General features: G+C 43.2%; 1 protein-coding gene across 1 annotated transcript in view; it reads right to left on the minus strand.

Annotated features, from left to right (window-relative positions):
* Positions 1–699: 699 nt before the first annotated feature.
* SLC8B1 (solute carrier family 8 member B1) overlaps positions 700–19,045 on the minus strand; it is a 194,473-nt gene continuing 176,127 nt past the window's right edge. Inside the window, exons 5-7 of the mRNA XM_053699835.1 lie at positions 15,886–15,938; positions 1,047–1,102; positions 700–839 (exon numbers count right to left, since the gene is read on the minus strand). Coding sequence (XP_053555810.1) covers positions 700–839; positions 1,047–1,102; positions 15,886–15,938 — 249 coding nt within the window. The remainder of the gene's footprint in view (positions 840–1,046; positions 1,103–15,885; positions 15,939–19,045) is intronic.

A 19,045-nucleotide genomic window follows, 5' to 3' on the forward strand; every position in this document is an offset into this window, starting at 1 on the left:
CCCCCATGTTCAATAATCCCCCGTAGGAGATATTAACCCTTGATTCCATACAGATAAAAGGAGCCACACTGTGACCCTGTCTTCTTGCGTTATCGTATGTGTATAAAAAAAATGAAACAATCTTACCGGAATCTATGCCGTGAAACAGAAACAAAGCCTCTCAAGTTTGACAGTCTCCCTGCATTTCCAGACTCTAACATTTGTCAATGCTCTCACTGAGAGGTTGACAAGACTATTTAAAACTCCAGTCGCATTTCGAAGGGTAGATACCCTTCTAAAGGAACTACTCTGAATCTTCTGACACTTCTCTGCCAACCTCCTGTGACGAAAGGCAAAGAATGACTGGGATATGAGGGAAGTAGCGGGAGTATTTAAGCTGCGGTGTCTTTGCCTCCTCCTGGAGGCCAGGTTCAGTATTTCCCAACAGTAAGGAATGATGCCGTGGACTCTCCTTATATTAAGAAGGAAATTGTATGTTCTACCTAAATGATTAAAGACATTTTTGGGGTTTTATGTCCCTTTAAGGATTTTGCTGGAAATTGTGGTACAATGGGGAGGTATGCACATTAGATACCTTTAACAAAATGGTTATAGTCAGGAGTTGTGTCTTATAGTAAAGTTATTATGGATGTTTTTATTGTAGTTACACAAGTTCTATTTCACAAGCCAAATTAAGAGTCACATTTCTTATACTAATGATTACATATGCATAATATTATAAAGGGTCATACCAAACAGTGCCCCGATAGCCAAGCCTGCCGTCCTGGAGTCAGAGAATGCTGCCACTGCACTGAACACATCAGGTGCACCATTCCCAAATGCCAAGAAAGTAACACCATGTGGGTCAAAAGTCAATGAAAATAATATACGAGTGGAATTTTGTGACAGATCAACCATGTAACTAAGATTAATACTCTAATTTGCAAATTATATATAAAAAATAGTCTTTCCCTCTCACACTCATGCACCCTCACCCTATATATACACAATACAGATCTAAGTAACCCATTCTCATCCAATCATTTGAGTATTGGGAAAGGATACAGCCACGTTGTGGGACAGTCTTAAGCTGTGGGAGATTGCTGACAAATTAGGACAAAAGCTATAATGGACAAAGAAAAAAAAAGAAATTTTTTTAGAAAAACAAAAGATACTTTTTCTAAACTCTCCCCACCTGAAACTAAGCTATAGTTATCACAATTTCTGTATCTTGCCTCAGTTCCCAATTAATCTGCACAATTACGTTCTATTAGTAAAAATTTGTTGTTGTATTTCATAGTATATTCTAACCAATGTGTTGCCAAAATGGATATTTCATGAATAAAAGTGGTACAGCTCTCAGTATCTTAGAAGTCTATTCCCCAAATATTAGCTCATTCTCCATCTTGGTGGTGTTATCTGCCACTATGACTAGTATAAAGCCTCATAAGGTCTACATGTAGCTGCAGCTGGAAAAGAAAATACAACACAATTATTGAGTTCAACAAAATCTGAGACCGTTTGGAGATAGGTCTTTTCTCTAGATCCACTGAGCAACAATCTGAGGCATAAACAAAACAGGCCATAGCCAACAAGGAATGCTATAGCACACCCTGAAACACGACAGGTTCAATAAAGGGATATGATACTCAAAACATTTATCTTTTTTCATATAAAAGAGAATGCTTCAAAATGCATTACATTGCTTCAATTTTTTTAAAAAATAGTTGGTCCTGTGCTGAATAAACCAACGTTTTATTCTGGTAGTGTTGTCCCTAACTGCCAATTAGCAGGGACTCCTTTTAGTTTCACTTTCATTTTTTGTTCTTGCTGTTTACATTTTGTTAGGGTGATCAGTGCATGCTCTGTTTGAGGTTGCTAAGGGTATTACACTAGGATGATCAGTGTATTACTATGATAGTGCTGCATGCAATATTCTAAGGATGCTTTTTCTACTCTGTGCACATTATTCAGCAGGTACTCTGTGCATTACTTTATCAATGGAAAGTGCGTGACTCTGAGGGTGCTGCGTGCATTATATAGGGTTGCTGGACACATTATTCAGCAGGTACTCTGTGCATTACTTTAGAGCTGTTGGGTGCATTACCGAGATTGCTACATTATTATTTAGGGTTGCTGGGCACATTACTCCGCAGGTACTCTTTATTCATTTAGCATTGGTGGGTGCATTACCCTGAGGGTGCTGCGTGCATTATATAGGGTTGCTGGGTACATTATTCAGTGGGTGCTCTGTGCATTACTTTGGGGATGTTGGGTGCATTACTGTGAGATTGCTACATACATTATTTAGGGTTTGCTTGGCACATTATTCAGTGGGTAATCAGTGCATTACTTTCAGGCTCTTGGGTGCATTACCCTGAGGGTGCAGTGTGGCATATTGTGCATTACTTTGGGCTGTTGGGATTGCTACATTATTATTTAGGGTTGCAGGTACTCTGTATTAATTTAGCATTGGTGGGTGCATTACCCTGAGGGTGCTGCATGCATTAATATGTGTACTTCCCTTGCAGCTCCCCTCACACCCTATACTCCATGTTCAGGCCACACCAAACCTTCCCCCCGGTGCTCCCTGAGCCCCCTATTTTTTCCTGGAAAACCCTCCCCTGGCCAGTTGTATTTTAAATGTAAAACTTGTATGTGCTGCTCTTTCATATACATGCTAGAACATGTATAGGTCCCTTTAAAACATCCTAAACATAGAATAACAAAAAAATGACATAAGCAAGTTGTACAGATTCAGATTTCCCTATGCGGTCTGTATCTGAAATACAGTAGGAGAATAAAGAAATTACATTATTTCAAAGCAGCAATAGCTTTTAAATATGGAATAAGGTTATGAAACTGGATGATAATATGTGGAAGCTGAGGCAGGTTAAACAAATGGTTTACATATGTGCTAGAATTGATCAGCCTCCTTAAAGGTACAAACAACTAGTTGGGGTAGAGACAAAATATAATAATATGTACTTTAATTACTTTACCTGCAGATGTATACTGCAGTGACTTGCCATTAACCCTTTCTTTTAAGTTTCTGAATTGTACAACTCTAACTCCCCCCACACAATTCCTTATATGGCTGTATCTATCTCCACCTTTGCTTTAGTAGAATACAAGATTTTAACACTCATCTGCTGGAGCATGCCTCGAAGCAAATAAGCTGCTGTGAACTTGGTTGAAATACAATGCCTGTACTAAACACTGATAAGGGGGGTGGATCAAACTACTCCAGACAGCATGGCTATAAGTTTGCTTATTTTTGAAAATTATTTTAAAATACTTGCCAGCAATTTTTAAACATTTTTTTATGCAAACTATGTTTTACTTAATTAGCTCTTTAAGGATATGCACAGATCTCAACATGTTTTATGGCACTTTAATGAGCCATATGTAATAAGACTTTGAACATAAATGCATTACTGCATAAAGAACAGGAGCAAATAAATAAGCTTTAAAGGGACAGAAAACACTGAAATTTAACCCCCTTTTCATGTAATTTAGCTCTGAAGAGTGTGGATTTTCTAATTCTCGAAAATGGAAATGCATGCTGCTGATTTACAATGGATAACCCTGCTACATGCTTTTCGCTAACTGGCTTTATCAGATAGCAGCTGCAAAACAATGCACTGTATACTAACACAACGACACTGGTTAGCATTGTTGTCTGCAGACTTGTGCCTGCATTGGCTCCTGCAAATGAGGAACATAATGGGTGGAGTTTGGTTTATATATATATATATATATATATATATATATCCTTTACATACAGAACCCTGCATAGTGAGATAACCATCACCTAAGGTAAAATTTGTGTTTATAACTGTACACTGTCCCTTTAATTGATATTAATGTTGGCTACACACCTGGGCTCTATTGTGATGGACCGAAGGACAGACTATGCACAGAATGTGAAGGTAAATCAAGAATTGTATGTAGCAGGAAGAAGCTTTAAGATAACTATTGTTTAGTGTTACTAGACTGACCAAGGTTATATATATATATATATATATATATATATATATATATATATATATATATATATATAATCATAATTATGAAGAAAAAACAACATAAATTATGCTTACCTGATAATTTCCTTTTCTTCAGATGGAAAGAGTTTACAGCTGCATTCATTACTTTTGGGAAATAAGAACCTGGCCACCAGGAGGAGGCAAAGACACCCAGCCAAAGGCTTAAATACTCCTCCCACTCCCCTCATCCCCCAGTCATTCTTCCGAGGAACAGTAGAAAAAAAAAAAACAGGATGAAAGGTCCCAGAAGAATATAAGGACGCCCCACAGAAAATTACGGGTGGGGAGCTGTGGACTCTTTCCATCAGATGAAAAGGAAATTATCAGGTAAGCATAATTTATGTTTTCTTCTTAAATGGAAAGAGTCCACAGCTGCATTCATTACTTTTGGGAAAACAATACCCAAGCTATAGAGGACACTGAATGCCAAGACGGGAGGGTACAATAGGCGGCCCATACTGAGGGCACCAGGCCTGAACCTCTACCCCCCCAAAAAAAAACCTGCTTCGTCCGAAGCTGAGAAAATTTTAAGAGGACTCACAGTTAGTCCAGAAGCCAAACTAGAGACCGCAAACGTACTCGATTGAGCCAACAGTCCTCCAGGAGACACCGACGCCAAACAAACGGTCCCCCACCGCTCATCTCCACAAATGAAGGAGACACCAGCCGAAACCCCCAAGGGAACAAGGCAAAGGAGAACCAAGGAAACCGAAAGGTCCACTAATACCAAAAGAACACCTCCGCGAGTGAGCCCGGCTCACAGAGACCCAAATGGACCCAAACAAGGAAAGGAGGCCACACCTATACCAAGCGAAACCCGGGATAAGACCGGGCACAGACACAGAACATACGTCTCTCCAATATCCTGCAAGCACGGAATGCAACTGAAGAGGCAAAGTCCTCCTAGTGTCTGGCCATAGAATACCAAAGTATTCGACCATGAAAAGTGTGTAATACACCCAGGTGAAAAACCCCAAGTTTGAGAACACAGAGTCCACAACAGGACGACACAGAGGGTACTTGCGAGGAAGAAGAAGCAGTCAAGCAAGAAACAGACCGCAAAGGCAACCCCCAGACAGAGGGCACGTTCCAGGCAACCTAAGTCGCCGGACCTACACACAGATCCCTGAAAAGAGGAACACAAAACCTCAATCGAGGCCCCCCGAGAAGAAGAGTATACCCTCAAAACTAGAAGGAAGAGTAAACCCTCTTCTAATCAATGGAGCAAGTTGAAAAGAAAATCTATACCCTAGCAGACTAAGCTAACAGGATAGACTCAACAAAGCTCACACATCCAGAGACTGTGCATACGCAGTTTCTTAGACCGCTCGGCCATCCTGACCTGCAGACCCACACTCAGCTGGACCAACCCAGCCTCCGGGATCCAAGACAGGGACACAAAAGAATCCCGAAACAGGTACAGGAACGAGCGTAAGGATAGCACAGCCATCCCCACAGAGCACAAGTACAAACCTACTCTGAAACAGACAACAAGGCCATAGACCTAAGGATCTATCAAATAAAGGCCCAACAAGTCTGCTTGGAGCCAGCAAGACCCCAGGGGGAACCAATCCCCCCCTTTCACCTCCCATCCAGGAGAAGCCCCAAGCAAGGACTCTATCTTCATAGGGAGGAGAATATCCCCTAAAGAAAAGGGATGATGCCGGAAGGGCAACAACTGTCCTCAAGGCCCGAAGGCACCGGCTAAAGGGAAGAGAAATTCCCAACACAGATGTCCTAGAAAAGGACCCCCTTACAAATAGCTTGCCGAGCAGAGGCACAGCCAACCCATTCACCTGCAGAGCAGGGAATCCACGGGAACACTGGCCAGCTGACCAGGGGAATGCAACCCTAAGGTGCACCAGAAAATTGGACATCCAATGCCAGCAGCTGGGTATGAACCAACCACCCTTGAGGCTCAAGCCACACAGCTAACCACCAGATGACATGGGCTACTCTGTGACAAAGAGAGAAAAAAAACTCCAAAAACCTGGCCAACCATGATCAGGTTAGGTAGATGGAGCAAGGAGACAGTCCAAGTTCCCACTACCGTGGAACACCCCGACCAGCCCTGAGAGCTAAGATGCCAAAACCACCCAGACTGGGTCAGTAAAAAGACCAAGCGAAGCTTCAGCAACCGGAAGGCTCAGGGAGAAAAACAGGTCCGGGTACCCAATAGTTCAGGCAAACCTTACCCTAGAACTAAACACCCCAACTGGCTAAAAAGCCAGACACACAGGTATGGATGCAAATCCAGAAAATCCAGATAGCGAGAGAACTCGAAAGCCCCGACCAAAGGAAGGAACCACCCCTAGCTAAAGTCCAACGCTCCAAGGAGCAAGGCTAGAAGTCGTATGAAGATACTTCTCAGAGCCTCAAGACAAGCAAGGGATACCTCGAGGTCAAAAAAATCCTACTAACAGGACTAGTCTCCCTAACACCTCCGCACAAGCAGGACACAAGGAAGAGAAGACAATAAGCCTACCCAACTCCAGAAAACCCTGAGCTAAACAAAAGCTCCTGCAGGGAACAACCATCACCCGGAAACACAGATCACTAAAAGGGGATCCACTCACCCGGAGGGAATGGAAGAAGACCCAAAGGCCTCTTATAACTCAGTCAAGATAGATATACTAGAAACAGCTTACGCATACACCTACAAGGTGTCAAGAGCTGCAACAGGTTTCAAACGGCAAACCTTCCGCATGCTAGACAGCTATCCTGTACAAGCTGTTGGATCAAGCCCAAAAGGACAAATCCAGAGGCCTAAAAAATGAAGGCGGCCAAACTGCTCAAAAGCGGTAAGGGGCATTAAGCCCTCCCACCCTCCACCACATGAGGGAGGAAACTACGTTCTGATGAAATCAGATGTCAGATAGTGACACAGCAGAAAAAAAACCCTGCCCGGTCATCTATGGAGGAATGAAACAATCCTTCCCACCTCATGGACCCACAGATCCTCTCGAAAACTTAGTTGAACAAGAAAAAACAATGATAAATTGAGCACTTGGCGCTTCTACCGAACCAGCCGAGCAGAACAGCGCCACGTGTCTGAACAGCCGCAAGACCGAACGATACAGACAGGACCAGCCTGCACCTAGGGTCCCAATCGGCAAACTGCGTAAATTTTCCCTCGTAGGGGAAAAAACAGAAAAACAGAATTTATGTTTACCTGATAAATTACTTTCTCCAACGGTGTGTCCGGTCCACGGCGTCATCCTTACTTGTGGGATATTCTCTTCCCCAACAGGAAATGGCAAAGAGCCCAGCAAAGCTGGTCACATGATCCCTCCTAGGCTCCGCCTTCCCCAGTCATTCGACCGACGTAAAGGAGGAATATTTGCATAGGAGAAATCATATGATACCGTGGTGACTGTAGTTAGAGAAATTAAATCATCAGACCTGATTAAAAAACCAGGGCGGGCCGTGGACCGGACACACCGTTGGAGAAAGTAATTTATCAGGTAAACATAAATTCTGTTTTCTCCAACATAGGTGTGTCCGGTCCACGGCGTCATCCTTACTTGTGGGAACCAATACCAAAGCTTTAGGACACGGATGATGGGAGGGAGCAAATCAGGTCACCTAGATGGAAGGCACCACGGTTTGCAAAACCTTTCTCCCAAAAATAGCCTCAGAAGAAGCAAAAGTATCAAATTTGTAAAATTTGGTAAAAGTGTGCAGTGAAGACCAAGTCGCTGCCTTACATATCTGATCAACAGAAGCCTCGTTCTTGAAGGCCCATGTGGAAGCCACAGCCCTAGTGGAATGAGCTGTGATTCTTTCAGGAGGCTGCCGTCCGGCAGTCTCATAAGCCAATCTGATGATGCTTTTAAGCCAAAAAGAGAGAGAGGTAGCAGTTGCTTTTTGACCTCTCCTTTTACCAGAATAAACAACAAACAAGGAAGATGTTTGTCTGAAATCCTTTGTAGCCTCTAAATAGAATTTTAGAGCCCGAACTACATCCAAATTGTGCAACAAACGTTCCTTCTTTGAAACTGGATTCGGACACAAAGAAGGCACAACTTTCTCCTGGTTAATATTTTTGTTAGAAACAACTTTCGGAAGAAAACCAGGTTTAGTACGCAAAACCACCTTATCTGCATGGAACACCAGATAAGGAGGAGAACACTGCAGAGCAGATAACTCTGAAACTCTTCTAGCAGAAGAAATTGCAACCAAAAACAAAACTTTCCAAGATAATAACTTAATATCTACGGAATGTAAGGGTTCAAACGGAACCCCTTGAAGAACTGAAAGAACTAAATTGAGACTCCAAGGAGGAGTCAAAGGTTTGTAAACAGGCTTGATTCTAACCAGAGCCTGAACAAAAGCCTGAACATCTGGCACAGCCGCCAGCTTCTTGTGAAGTAAAACAGATAAAGCAGAAATCTGTCCCTTCAAAGAACTTGCAGATAATCCTTTCTCCAAACCCTCTTGTAGAAAGGATAGAATCTTAGGAATTTTTACCCTGTTCCATGGGAATCCTTTCGATTCGCACCAACATATATATTTCTTCCATACTTTATGGTAAATTTTTCTAGTTACAGGCTTTCTAGCCTGAATAAGAGTATCAATGACAGAATCTGAGAACCCACGCTTTGATAAAATCAAGCATTCAATCTCCAAGCAGTCAGTTGGAGTGATGCCAGATTCGGATGTTCGAACGGACCTTGAACAAGAAGGTCCCGTCTCAAAGGTAGCTTCCATGGTGGAGCCGATGACATATTCACCAGGTCTGCATACCAAGTTCTGCGTGGCCACGCAGGAGCTATCAAGATCACTGAAGCCCTCTCTTGATTGATCCTGGCTACCAGCCTGGGAATGAGAGGAAACGGTGGGAACACATAAGCTAGGTTGAAGGTCCAGGGCGCTACTAGTGCATCTACTAGAGTCGCCTTGGGATCCCTGGATCTGGACCCGTAGCAAGGAACCTTGAAGTTCTGACGAGACGCCATCAGATCCATGTCTGGAATGCCCCATAATTGAGTTATTTGGGCAAAGATTTCCGGATGGAGTTCCCACTCCCCCGGATGAAATGTCTGACGACTCAGAAAATCCGCTTCCCAATTTTCCACTCCTGGGATGTGGATTGCAGACAAGTGGCAGGAGTGAAGCTCCGCCCATTGAATTACTTTGGTCACTTCTTCCATCGCCAGGGAACTCCTGTTCCCCCCTGATGGTTGATATATGCAACAGTCGTCATGTTGTCTGATTGAAACCTTATGAATTTGGCCTTTGCTAGTTGAGGCCAAGCCTTGAGAGCATTGAATATCGCTCTCAGTTCCAGAATGTTTATCGGGAGAAGAGATTCTTCCCGAGACCATAGACCCTGAGCCTTCAGGTGTTTCCAGACCGCGCCCCAGCCCACCAGGCTGGCGTGAGTCGTTACAATGACCCACTCTGGTCTTCTGAAGCTCATCCCTTGGGACAGGTTGTCCAGGGTCAGCCACCAACGGAGTGAATCTCTGGTCCTCTGATCTACTTGGATCGTCGGGGACAAATCTGTATAATCCCCATTCCACTGTCTGAGCATGCACAGTTGTAATGGTCTTAGATGAATTCGCGCAAAAGGAACTATGTCCATTGCCACAACCATCAAACCTATTACTTCCATGCACTGCGCTATGGAAGGAAGAAGAACAGAATGAAGTACTTGACAAGAGCTTAGAAGTTTTGATTTTCTGGCTTCTGTCAGAAAAATCTTCATTTCCAAGGAGTCTATTATTGTTCCCAAGAAGGGAACTCTTGTTGACGGGAATAGAGAACTTTTTTCTACGTTCACTTTCCACCCGTGAGATCTGAGAAAGGCTAGGACAATGTCCGTATGAGCCTTTGCTTGTGGTAGAGACGACGCTTGAATCAGTATGTCGTCCAAGTAGGGTACTACTGCAATGCCCCTTGGCCTTAGCACCGCTAGAAGGGACCCTAGTACCTTTGTGAAAATTCTTGGAGCAGTGGCTAGTCCGAATGGAAGTGCCACAAACTGGTAATGCTTGTCCAGAAAGGCGAATCTTAGGAACCGATGATGTTCCTTGTGGATAGGAATATGTAGATACGCATCCTTTAAGTCCACCGTGGTCATGAATTGACCTTCCTGGATGGTAGGAAGAATTGTCCGAATGGTTTCCATCTTGAACGATGGGACCTTGAGAAATTTGTTTAGGATCTTGAGATCCAAAATTGGCCTGAATGTTCCCTCTTTTTTGGGAACTATGAACAGGTTGGAGTAAAACCCCATCCCTTGTTCTCCTAATGGAACAGGATGAATCACTCCCATTTTTAACAGGTCTTCTACACAATGTAAGAATGCCTGTCTTTTTATTTGGTCTGAAGACAATTGAGACCTGTGGAACCTTCCCCTTGGGGGTAGTTCCTTGAATTCCAGGAGATAACCTTGAGAAACTATTTCAAGCGCCCAAGGATCCTGAACATCTCTTGCCCAAGCCTGAGCGAAGAGAGAGAGTCTGCCCCCCACCAGATCCGGTCCCGGATCGGGGGCCAGCATCTCATGCTGTCTTGGTAGCGGGCTTCTTGGCCTGCTTACCTTTGTTCCAGCCTTGCATCGGTCTCCAGGCTGGCTTGGTTTGAGAAGAATTACCCTCTTGCTTAGAGGATGTAGAATTTGAGGCTGGTCCGTTTCTGCGAAAGGGACGAAAATTTGTTTTATTTTTAGCCTTAAAAGACCTATCCTGAGGAAGGGCGTGGCCCTTTCCCCCAGTGATGTCTGAAATAATCTCTTTCAAGTCAGGGCCAAACAGCGTTTTCCCCTTGAAAGGGATGTTAAGCAATCTGTTCTTGGAGGACACATCCGCTGACCAAGACTTCAGCCAAAGCGCTCTGCGCGCCACAATAGCAAAACCTGAATTTTTCGCCGCTAATCTAGCTAATTGCAAAGTGGCGTCTAAGGTAAAAGAGTTAGCCAACTTAAGTGCTTGAACTCTGTCCATAACCTCCTCATAAGAGGATGCTTGATTGAGCGACTTTTCTAGTTCCTCGAACCAGAAACACGCTGCTGTAGTGACAGGAACAATGCATGAAATTGGTTGTAGAAGGTAACCTTGCTGAACAAACATCTTTTTAAGCAAACCCTCTAATTTTTTATCCATAGGATCTTTGAAAGCACAACTATCTTCTATAGGGATAGTGGTGCGTTTGTTTAGAGTAGAAACCGCCCCCTCGACCTTGGGGACTGTCTGCCATAAGTCCTTCCTGGGGTCGACCATAGGAAATAATTTCTTAAATATAGGGGGAGGGACAAAAGGTATGCCGGGCCTTTCCCATTCTTTATTTACAATGTCCGCCACCCGCTTGGGTATAGGAAAAGCTTCGGGGGGCACCGGGACCTCTAGGAACCTGTCCATCTTACATAATTTCTCTGGAATGACCAAATTGTCACAATCATCCAGAGTAGATAACACCTCCTTAAGCAGAGCGCGGAGATGTTCCAATTTAAATTTAAATGTAATAACGTCAGGTTCAGCTTGTTGAGAAATTTTTCCTGAATCTGAAATTTCTCCCTCAGACAAAACCTCCCTAGCCCCTTCAGACTGGTGTAAGGGCATGTCAGAACCATTATCATCAGCGTCCTCATGCTCTTCAGTATCTAAAACAGAGCAGTCGCGCTTTCGCTGATAAGTGGGCATTTTGGCTAAAATGTTTTTAATAGAATTATCCATTACAGCCGTTAATTGTTGCATAGTAAGGAGGATTAGCGCACTAGATTCACTAGGGACCTCCTGAGTGGGCAAGACTGGTGTAGACATAGAAGGAGATGATGCAGTACTATGCTTACTCCCCTCACTTAAGGAATCATTTTGGGCAACATTATTATCAGTGGCATCATTGTCCCTACTTTGTTTGTCACATTCATCACATATATTTAAATGGAGAGGAACCTTGGCTTCCGAACATACAGAACATCGTCTATCTGATAGTTCAGACATGTTAATAGGCATAAACTTGATAACAAAGCACAAAAAACGTTTTAAAATAAAAGCGTTACTGTCTCTTTAAATTTTAAACTGAACACACTTTTTTACTGAATATACGCAAAAGTATGAAGGAAATGTTCAAAATTCACCAAAATTTCACCACAGTGTCATAAAGCCTTAAAAGTATTGCACACCAAATTTGAAAGCTTTAACTCTTAACCGGAGCCGTTTTTACATTTAACCCCTATACAGTCCCTGGTATCTGCTTTGCTGAGACCCAACCAAGCCCAGAGGGGAATACGATACCAAATGACGCCTTCAATAAGCTTTTTCAGTGGATCCGAGCTCCTCACACATGCATCTGCATGCCTTGCTTCTCAAAAATAACTGCGCATTAGTGGCGCGAAAATGAGGCTCTACCTATGACTAGAAAGGCCCCCAGTGAAAAAGGTGTCCAATACAGTGCCTGCCGTTTTTTTAATAAAATTCCCAAGATTAAAATAACTCTCCAAAGTTATAAACCATTAAATATGCTTATAAAGTAATCGTTTTGGCCCAGAAAAATGTCTACCAGTCTTTGAAGCCCTTGTGAAGCCCTTTTATTCTTATATTGAAAATTAAGAAAATGGCTTACCGGATCCCATAGGGAAAATGACAGCTTCCAGCATTACCAAGTCTTGTTAGAAATGTGTCATACCTCAAGCAGCCAAAGTCTGCTCACTGTTTCCCCCAACTGAAGTTAATTCCTCTCAACAGTCCTGTGTGGAAACAGCCATCGATTTTAGTAACGGTTGCTAAAATCATTTTCCTCTTACAAACAGAAATCTTCATCTCTTTTCTGTTTCAGAGTAAATAGTACATACCAGCACTATTTTAAAATAACAAACTCTTGATAGAAGAATAAAAACTACATTTAAACACCAAAAAACTCTGAGCCATCTCCGTGGAGATGTTGCCTGTGCAACGGCAAAGAGAATGACTGGGGAAGGCGGAGCCTAGGAGGGATCATGTGACCAGCTTTGCTGGGCTCTTTGCCATTTCCTGTTGGGGAAGAGAATATCCCACAAGTAAGGATGACGCCGTGGACCGGACACACCTATGTTGGAGAAACAGACATTTTGAACAGAGGACTAACATGTCCAACAACTTCCGAAGAAGTAATAAAGAGTATCAATCCCAGAAGGTTCCCGAAGGAAACAAAAACAAATAAAAGACATCCCATCGGATATAAATAAAATATAAGGCAACCCGGAGGTTAACGCCCAAAAAGACACGGGTCTACCCGCAGGACCAGCCAAATGGAGCCCAATCACACAAAACTGGGAAAGATCTCAAACAAATGACAATCAGGAGATTACTTCATACCCACATGTCTAATGAGGTGCACCATTTGAATTATCAGACTGAAATTCCCCGTATCTGGTAACGATAGGGTCATTCAATAACTGAAAAACATGTCTGAGCAACACGCGAAAGCGCGCAATCCTGTAACGGAAGGCACAACACTCAGGGACAGATACCAACGCGGGGAACTGTAGAGGCCCTCCCCAAGGCGGAAGGCCCGGAACAATAGGGCACGAGCACATTCTCAAAGAAACGTCTGGACTCTGCAGATGAACAATCTCCAACAATATGTGGAAGAGAAAACGTGCTGCAACCTCCGGGGGAAACACGTCACCCCACATGGAGGAACCATAAACTGGGTTACCCACATGTGCAGAAGTATAATTTGGTAGGGAATTCTCCTCTCGGAGGACAGGACCCCCAGAGGCGGATGGCTCAGCAGTCCCTTAATTCCCTGAGCCCCAGGAACCAGGCGCTCTGAAATGGCATACGGAACAAAAAACTGGTTGACAGGCGTCAACGAGGCCCCTCCGGATTCATCACCGGACACAGAATCTGAAATCAAAATAGTCTCAGTATTAGAATCCTCTGTAACTGAATCTGAAATTAACACAGTCTCAGCATCAGAATCCTCCATAACTAGATAGATTATATTTAAATATGGACTAAAGTAGTGAAAACTAAAACGGCACCTGACACCCCCCAATGGCTGGGGCACACACCACCTCCTATGACCAGACCTCTGCGGACTAGAAAATTTTCTTCGCCACACAGTCGGGAATGCAGAAATGGAACAACAGAACGTAGCCACGCCCGAACACAAGGTGAACCATACAGTCCAAACAAGCGCGCCCAACCAAAAGGCTGCATCACTTCCAAAGGCCTCAATGTTCCAACCATGAGCCCAGTAAACATCGCACATAAGCAGGTTGATTCACATAACAAACATGATTATAAACCCCTCCCTGTTCAATAACCCCCCTCAGGAGATATCAACCCTCGATTCCAAGATACTAAAATAGACTCACTGAGACCCTTATGTAAAGTTAGACTTGCAGGGTAGTAGCCTCTCGGGAAATATTCACATTACAATACATTGCAAATAAAGTAAACTGAAACGATCTTACCGGAATCTACGCCGTGGAACAGGAACACGGGCCTTCAAGTGTGATGGATAGTAGCATCGCCTCCGCCATGGACTTGAGAGAAGAAAGCAGGCAACGAAGCTAAGTTCGACAACGCTGATTGCTTGAGGAACTGTTAATATGAGTCGGGATGGTTTCGCAGAAAGAAACTCCCTGCATCTCTAGACTCTAACTTTCATCCAAGCCCTTACTGAGAGACTGACAGGACTACTTAAAACTCCTGTCCCATGCCGAAGAGTACTACCCTCCATAAGAGACAAAAAATAAAAATTCTGACACTTCTCTGCCATCCTCCTGGGACGAAAGGCAAAGAATGAATGGGGGATGAGGGGAGTGGGAGGAGTATTTAAGCCTTTGGCTGGGTTGTCTTTGCCTCCTCCTGGTAGCCAGGTTCTTATTTTAATGAATGCATCTGTGGACTCTTTCCATTTAAGAATATATATATATATATATATACATATACAGACTAAGGGTCTGTGTTGACTCGAAACGTCGCTGTTTTTAACTTTGTTTGTTACCTCAATAAAGAATGGATATTTTTTATCAATAAGTGCTGACGCTATTTGTTTCACTATATATATATATATATATATATATATATATATATATATATATATATATATATAAAAAACATGCTGTATTTTTACATTTGATTTTATTTCTACATAATTTAGTGCATTACGCTGCCCTCTATCCTAACCCTCCCCCCCCAAAGAAGGCAGAAGTGATACAGCCAAAAATAATCTGTATCAACTAAACTTCTCAAGTCACTGGGGCATATTTATCAAGCTCCGTACGAAGCTTGGTGCCTCATGTTTCTGGCGAGCCTTTGCTCTGAGGCGGTGGACAGAAATTGCAAGAAATCAACCCGATCGAATACGATCGGGTTGATTGACACCGCCTGCTAGCGTCCGATTGGCCGCGAAATCTGCAGGGGGCGGTATTGCACCAGCTGGTGCAATGATAAATGCAGAGAGTGTATACCGTCGGCATTTATCGAAGTGAAGCGGACATAATCCGCAATAAGTGTGTTCTCCCAGATGTTCATTACCACGGGAGACTAAAGCATTGCTTAGCATGTGCTTATTTGTCTTCTTTATAACAGAAAATGCTGAGGCAGGCACACTGTGCTGAAGAAGGGTTATGTAACGCAAATAAAAGGCAGGATGTACTTTTTTATTTTGCATCCCACTCTTTTATTTGTTTTGGTTTACACAACCACTTTGAGGAGGAGTTTATGGTGTTTGGGTCTTATATACACTGTGCTGTTTAATGATTGGTTCAATCTTTTTACATGTTTTGCAGCTGGGTTGAATAAAATGAATAGCGATTGAGGTGAAACTTCATGTCTTTTCTGCCTTCGAGATTATACACATTTTACCCTGTGCTGTCACATAGATGTAATCTAATAAATAATTGGCAGGTTGTACTTACAATTTCTCTGCAGTCACTGCGAGAATAATGAAGAGGTAGATGAGCCACAGAACCTGTGTAGAATAAAGTAATGAAGTTAAAGGGACAGTTCACCCAAAAAATTTCTCCCCTTTAAATTGTTCCCAATGATTCATTTTACCTGCTGGAGTGTTTTTAATTGTTTACAAGTAGCTCCTTTACCCCTATTTTGGCATTTGAAATAGCAGATTTAGCCTGTGGTATCCCAACCTATACTGAAAGTTTCTATACTGGAGTCTCAGTTATTGAATAGCCTAAGTAAACACAGCCAGCAGAAGAGATTACACTCTCAGTGGGGGGCATGATAGTTATGTAATAAAATGATAGTTTTCCATTGTTCTCTCTAAGTATTGAGCTTTAGTTTTCTAGACAAATATAAGATAAGGAAACAAGTCTGTGTACATAAAAGTGATAACATAACGAGATCTGATATTACCTGAAGCTCAACCCATTGTAATAGGCTGTGGTTTAAAAGCACAAAACCAGCTACTTCATATACACAAATAAACCGAAAAATGCAATTTCTCATAAATTTTATACTCTGCAGCTGGTATAACAAGTTATTAAAAATACATTAATATAAAAAACAAAATTTATGCTTACCTGATAAATTCCTTTCTCCTGTAGTGTGGTCAGTCCACGGGTCATCATTACTTCTGGGATATTATCTCCTCCCCTACAGGAAGTGCAAGAGGATTCACCCAGCAGAGCTGCTATATAGCTCCTCCCTTCTACGTCACCTCCAGTCATTCGACCAAAGGACCAACTAGAAAGGAAAAGCCCAAGGGTGTAGTGGTGACTGGAGTATAATCCAAAAAATTTTTTAGCCTGCCATAAAAAACAGGGCGGGCCGTGGACTGACCACACTACAGGAGAAAGGAATTTATCAGGTAAGCATAAATTTTGTTTTCTCCTGTTAAGTGTGGTCAGTCCACGGGTCATCATTACTTCTGGGATACCAATACCAAAGCAAAAATACACGGATGACGGGAGGGACAGGCAGGCTCTTTATACGGAGGGAACCACTGCCTGAAGAACCTTTCTCCCAAAAACAGCCTCCGAAGAAGCAAAAGTGTCAAATTTGTAAAATTTGGAAAAAGTATGAAGAGAAGACCAAGTTGCAGCCTTGCAAATCTGTTCAACAGAAGCCTCATTCTTAAAGGCCCAAGTGGAAGCCACAGCTCTAGTAGAATGAGCTGTAATTCTTTCAGGAGGCTGCTGTCCAGCAGTCTCATAGGCTAATCGTATTATGCTACGAAGCCAAAACGAGAGAGAGGTAGCCGAAGCTTTTTGACCTCTCCTCTGGCCAGAATAAACGACAAACAGGGAAGACGTTTGACGAAACTCCTTAGTTGCCTGTAGATAAAATTTCAGGGCACGGACTACATCTAGATTGTGTAGCAGACGTTCCTTCTTCGAGGAAGGATTAGGACACAAGGATGGAACAACAATCTCTTGATTGATATTCCTGTTAGTGACCACCTTAGGTAGGAACCCAGGTTTAGTACGCAGAACTACCTTGTCTGAATGAAAAATCAGATAAGGAGAATCACAATGCAAGGCAGATAACTCAGAGACTCTTCGAGCCGAGGAAATAGCCATTAAAAACAGAACTTTCCAAGATAACAACTTGATATCAATGGAATGAAGGGGTTCAAACGGAACACCCTGTAAAACATTAAGAACTAAGTTCAAACTCCATGGTGGAGCAACAGTTTTAAACACAGGCTTGATCCTAGCTAAAGCCTGACAAAAAGCTTGAACGTCCGGAACTTCTGACAGACGTTTGTGTAAAAGAATGGGCAGAGCTGAAATCTGTTCCTTTAAAGAACTAGCGGATAACCCCTTTTCTAAACCTTCTTGTAGAAAAGACAATATCCTTGGAATCCTAACCTTACTCCATGAGTAACTCTTGGATTCGCACCAATATAAGTATTTACGCCATATTTTATGGTAAATCCTTCTGGTAACAGGCTTCCTAGCCTGTATTAAGGTATCAATAACTGGCTCAGAAAACCCACGTTTTGATAAAATCAAGCGTTCAATTTCCAAGCAGTCAGCTTCAGAGAAGTTAGATTTTGATGTTTGAATGGACCCTGGATCAGAAAGTCCTGTTTCAGAGGTAGAGACCAAGGCGGACAGGATGACATGTCCACTAGATCTGCATACCAAGTCCTGCGTGGCCATGCAGGTGCTATTAGAATCACTGATGCTCTCTCCTGTTTGATTCTGGCAATCAATCGAGGAAGCATCGGGAAGGGTGGAAACACATAAGCCATCTCGAAGGTCCAAGGTGCTGTCAAAGCATCTATCAGAACCGCTCCCGGATCCCTGGATCTGGACCCGTAGCGAGGAAGCTTGGCGTTCTGACGAGACGCCATGAGATCTATCTCTGGTTTGCCCCAACGTCGAAGTATCTGGGCAAAGACCTCCGGATGAAGTTCCCACTCCCCCGGATGAAAAGTCTGACGACTTAAGAAATCCGCCTCCCAGTTCTCCACTCCCGGGATGTGGATTGCAGACAGGTGGCAAGAGTGAGACTCTGCCCAGCGAATTATCTTTGATACTTCCATCATTGCTAGGGAGCTTCTTGTCCCTCCCTGATGGTTGATGTAAGCTACAGTCGTGATGTTGTCCGACTGAAACCTGATGAACCCCCGAGTTGTTAACTGGGGCCAAGCCAGAAGGGCATTGAGAACTGCTCTCAATTCCAGAATGTTTATTGGAAGGAGACTCTCCTCCTGATTCCATAGTCCCTGAGCCTTCAGAGAATTCCAGACAGCGCCCCAACCTAGTAGGCTGGCGTCTGTTGTTACAATTGTCCAGTCTGGCCTGCTGAATGGCATCCCCCTGGACAGGTGTGGCCGATAAAGCCACCATAGAAGAGAGTTTCTGGTCTCTTGATTCAGAATCAGAGTGGGGGACAAATCTGAGTAATCCCCATTCCACTGACTTAGCATGCACAATTGCAGCGGTCTGAGATGTAGGCGTGCAAAAGGTACTACGTCCATTGCCGCTACCATTAAGCCGATCACCTCCATGCATTGAGCTACTGACGGGTGTTGAATGGAATGAAGGACACGGCATGCATTTTGAAGCTTTGTTAACCTGTCTTCTGTCAGGTAAATCTTCATTTCTACAG

Source organism: Bombina bombina, chromosome 2 (genome assembly GCF_027579735.1).
Source record: "Bombina bombina isolate aBomBom1 chromosome 2, aBomBom1.pri, whole genome shotgun sequence".
NCBI lineage: Eukaryota > Metazoa > Chordata > Amphibia > Anura > Bombinatoridae > Bombina > Bombina bombina.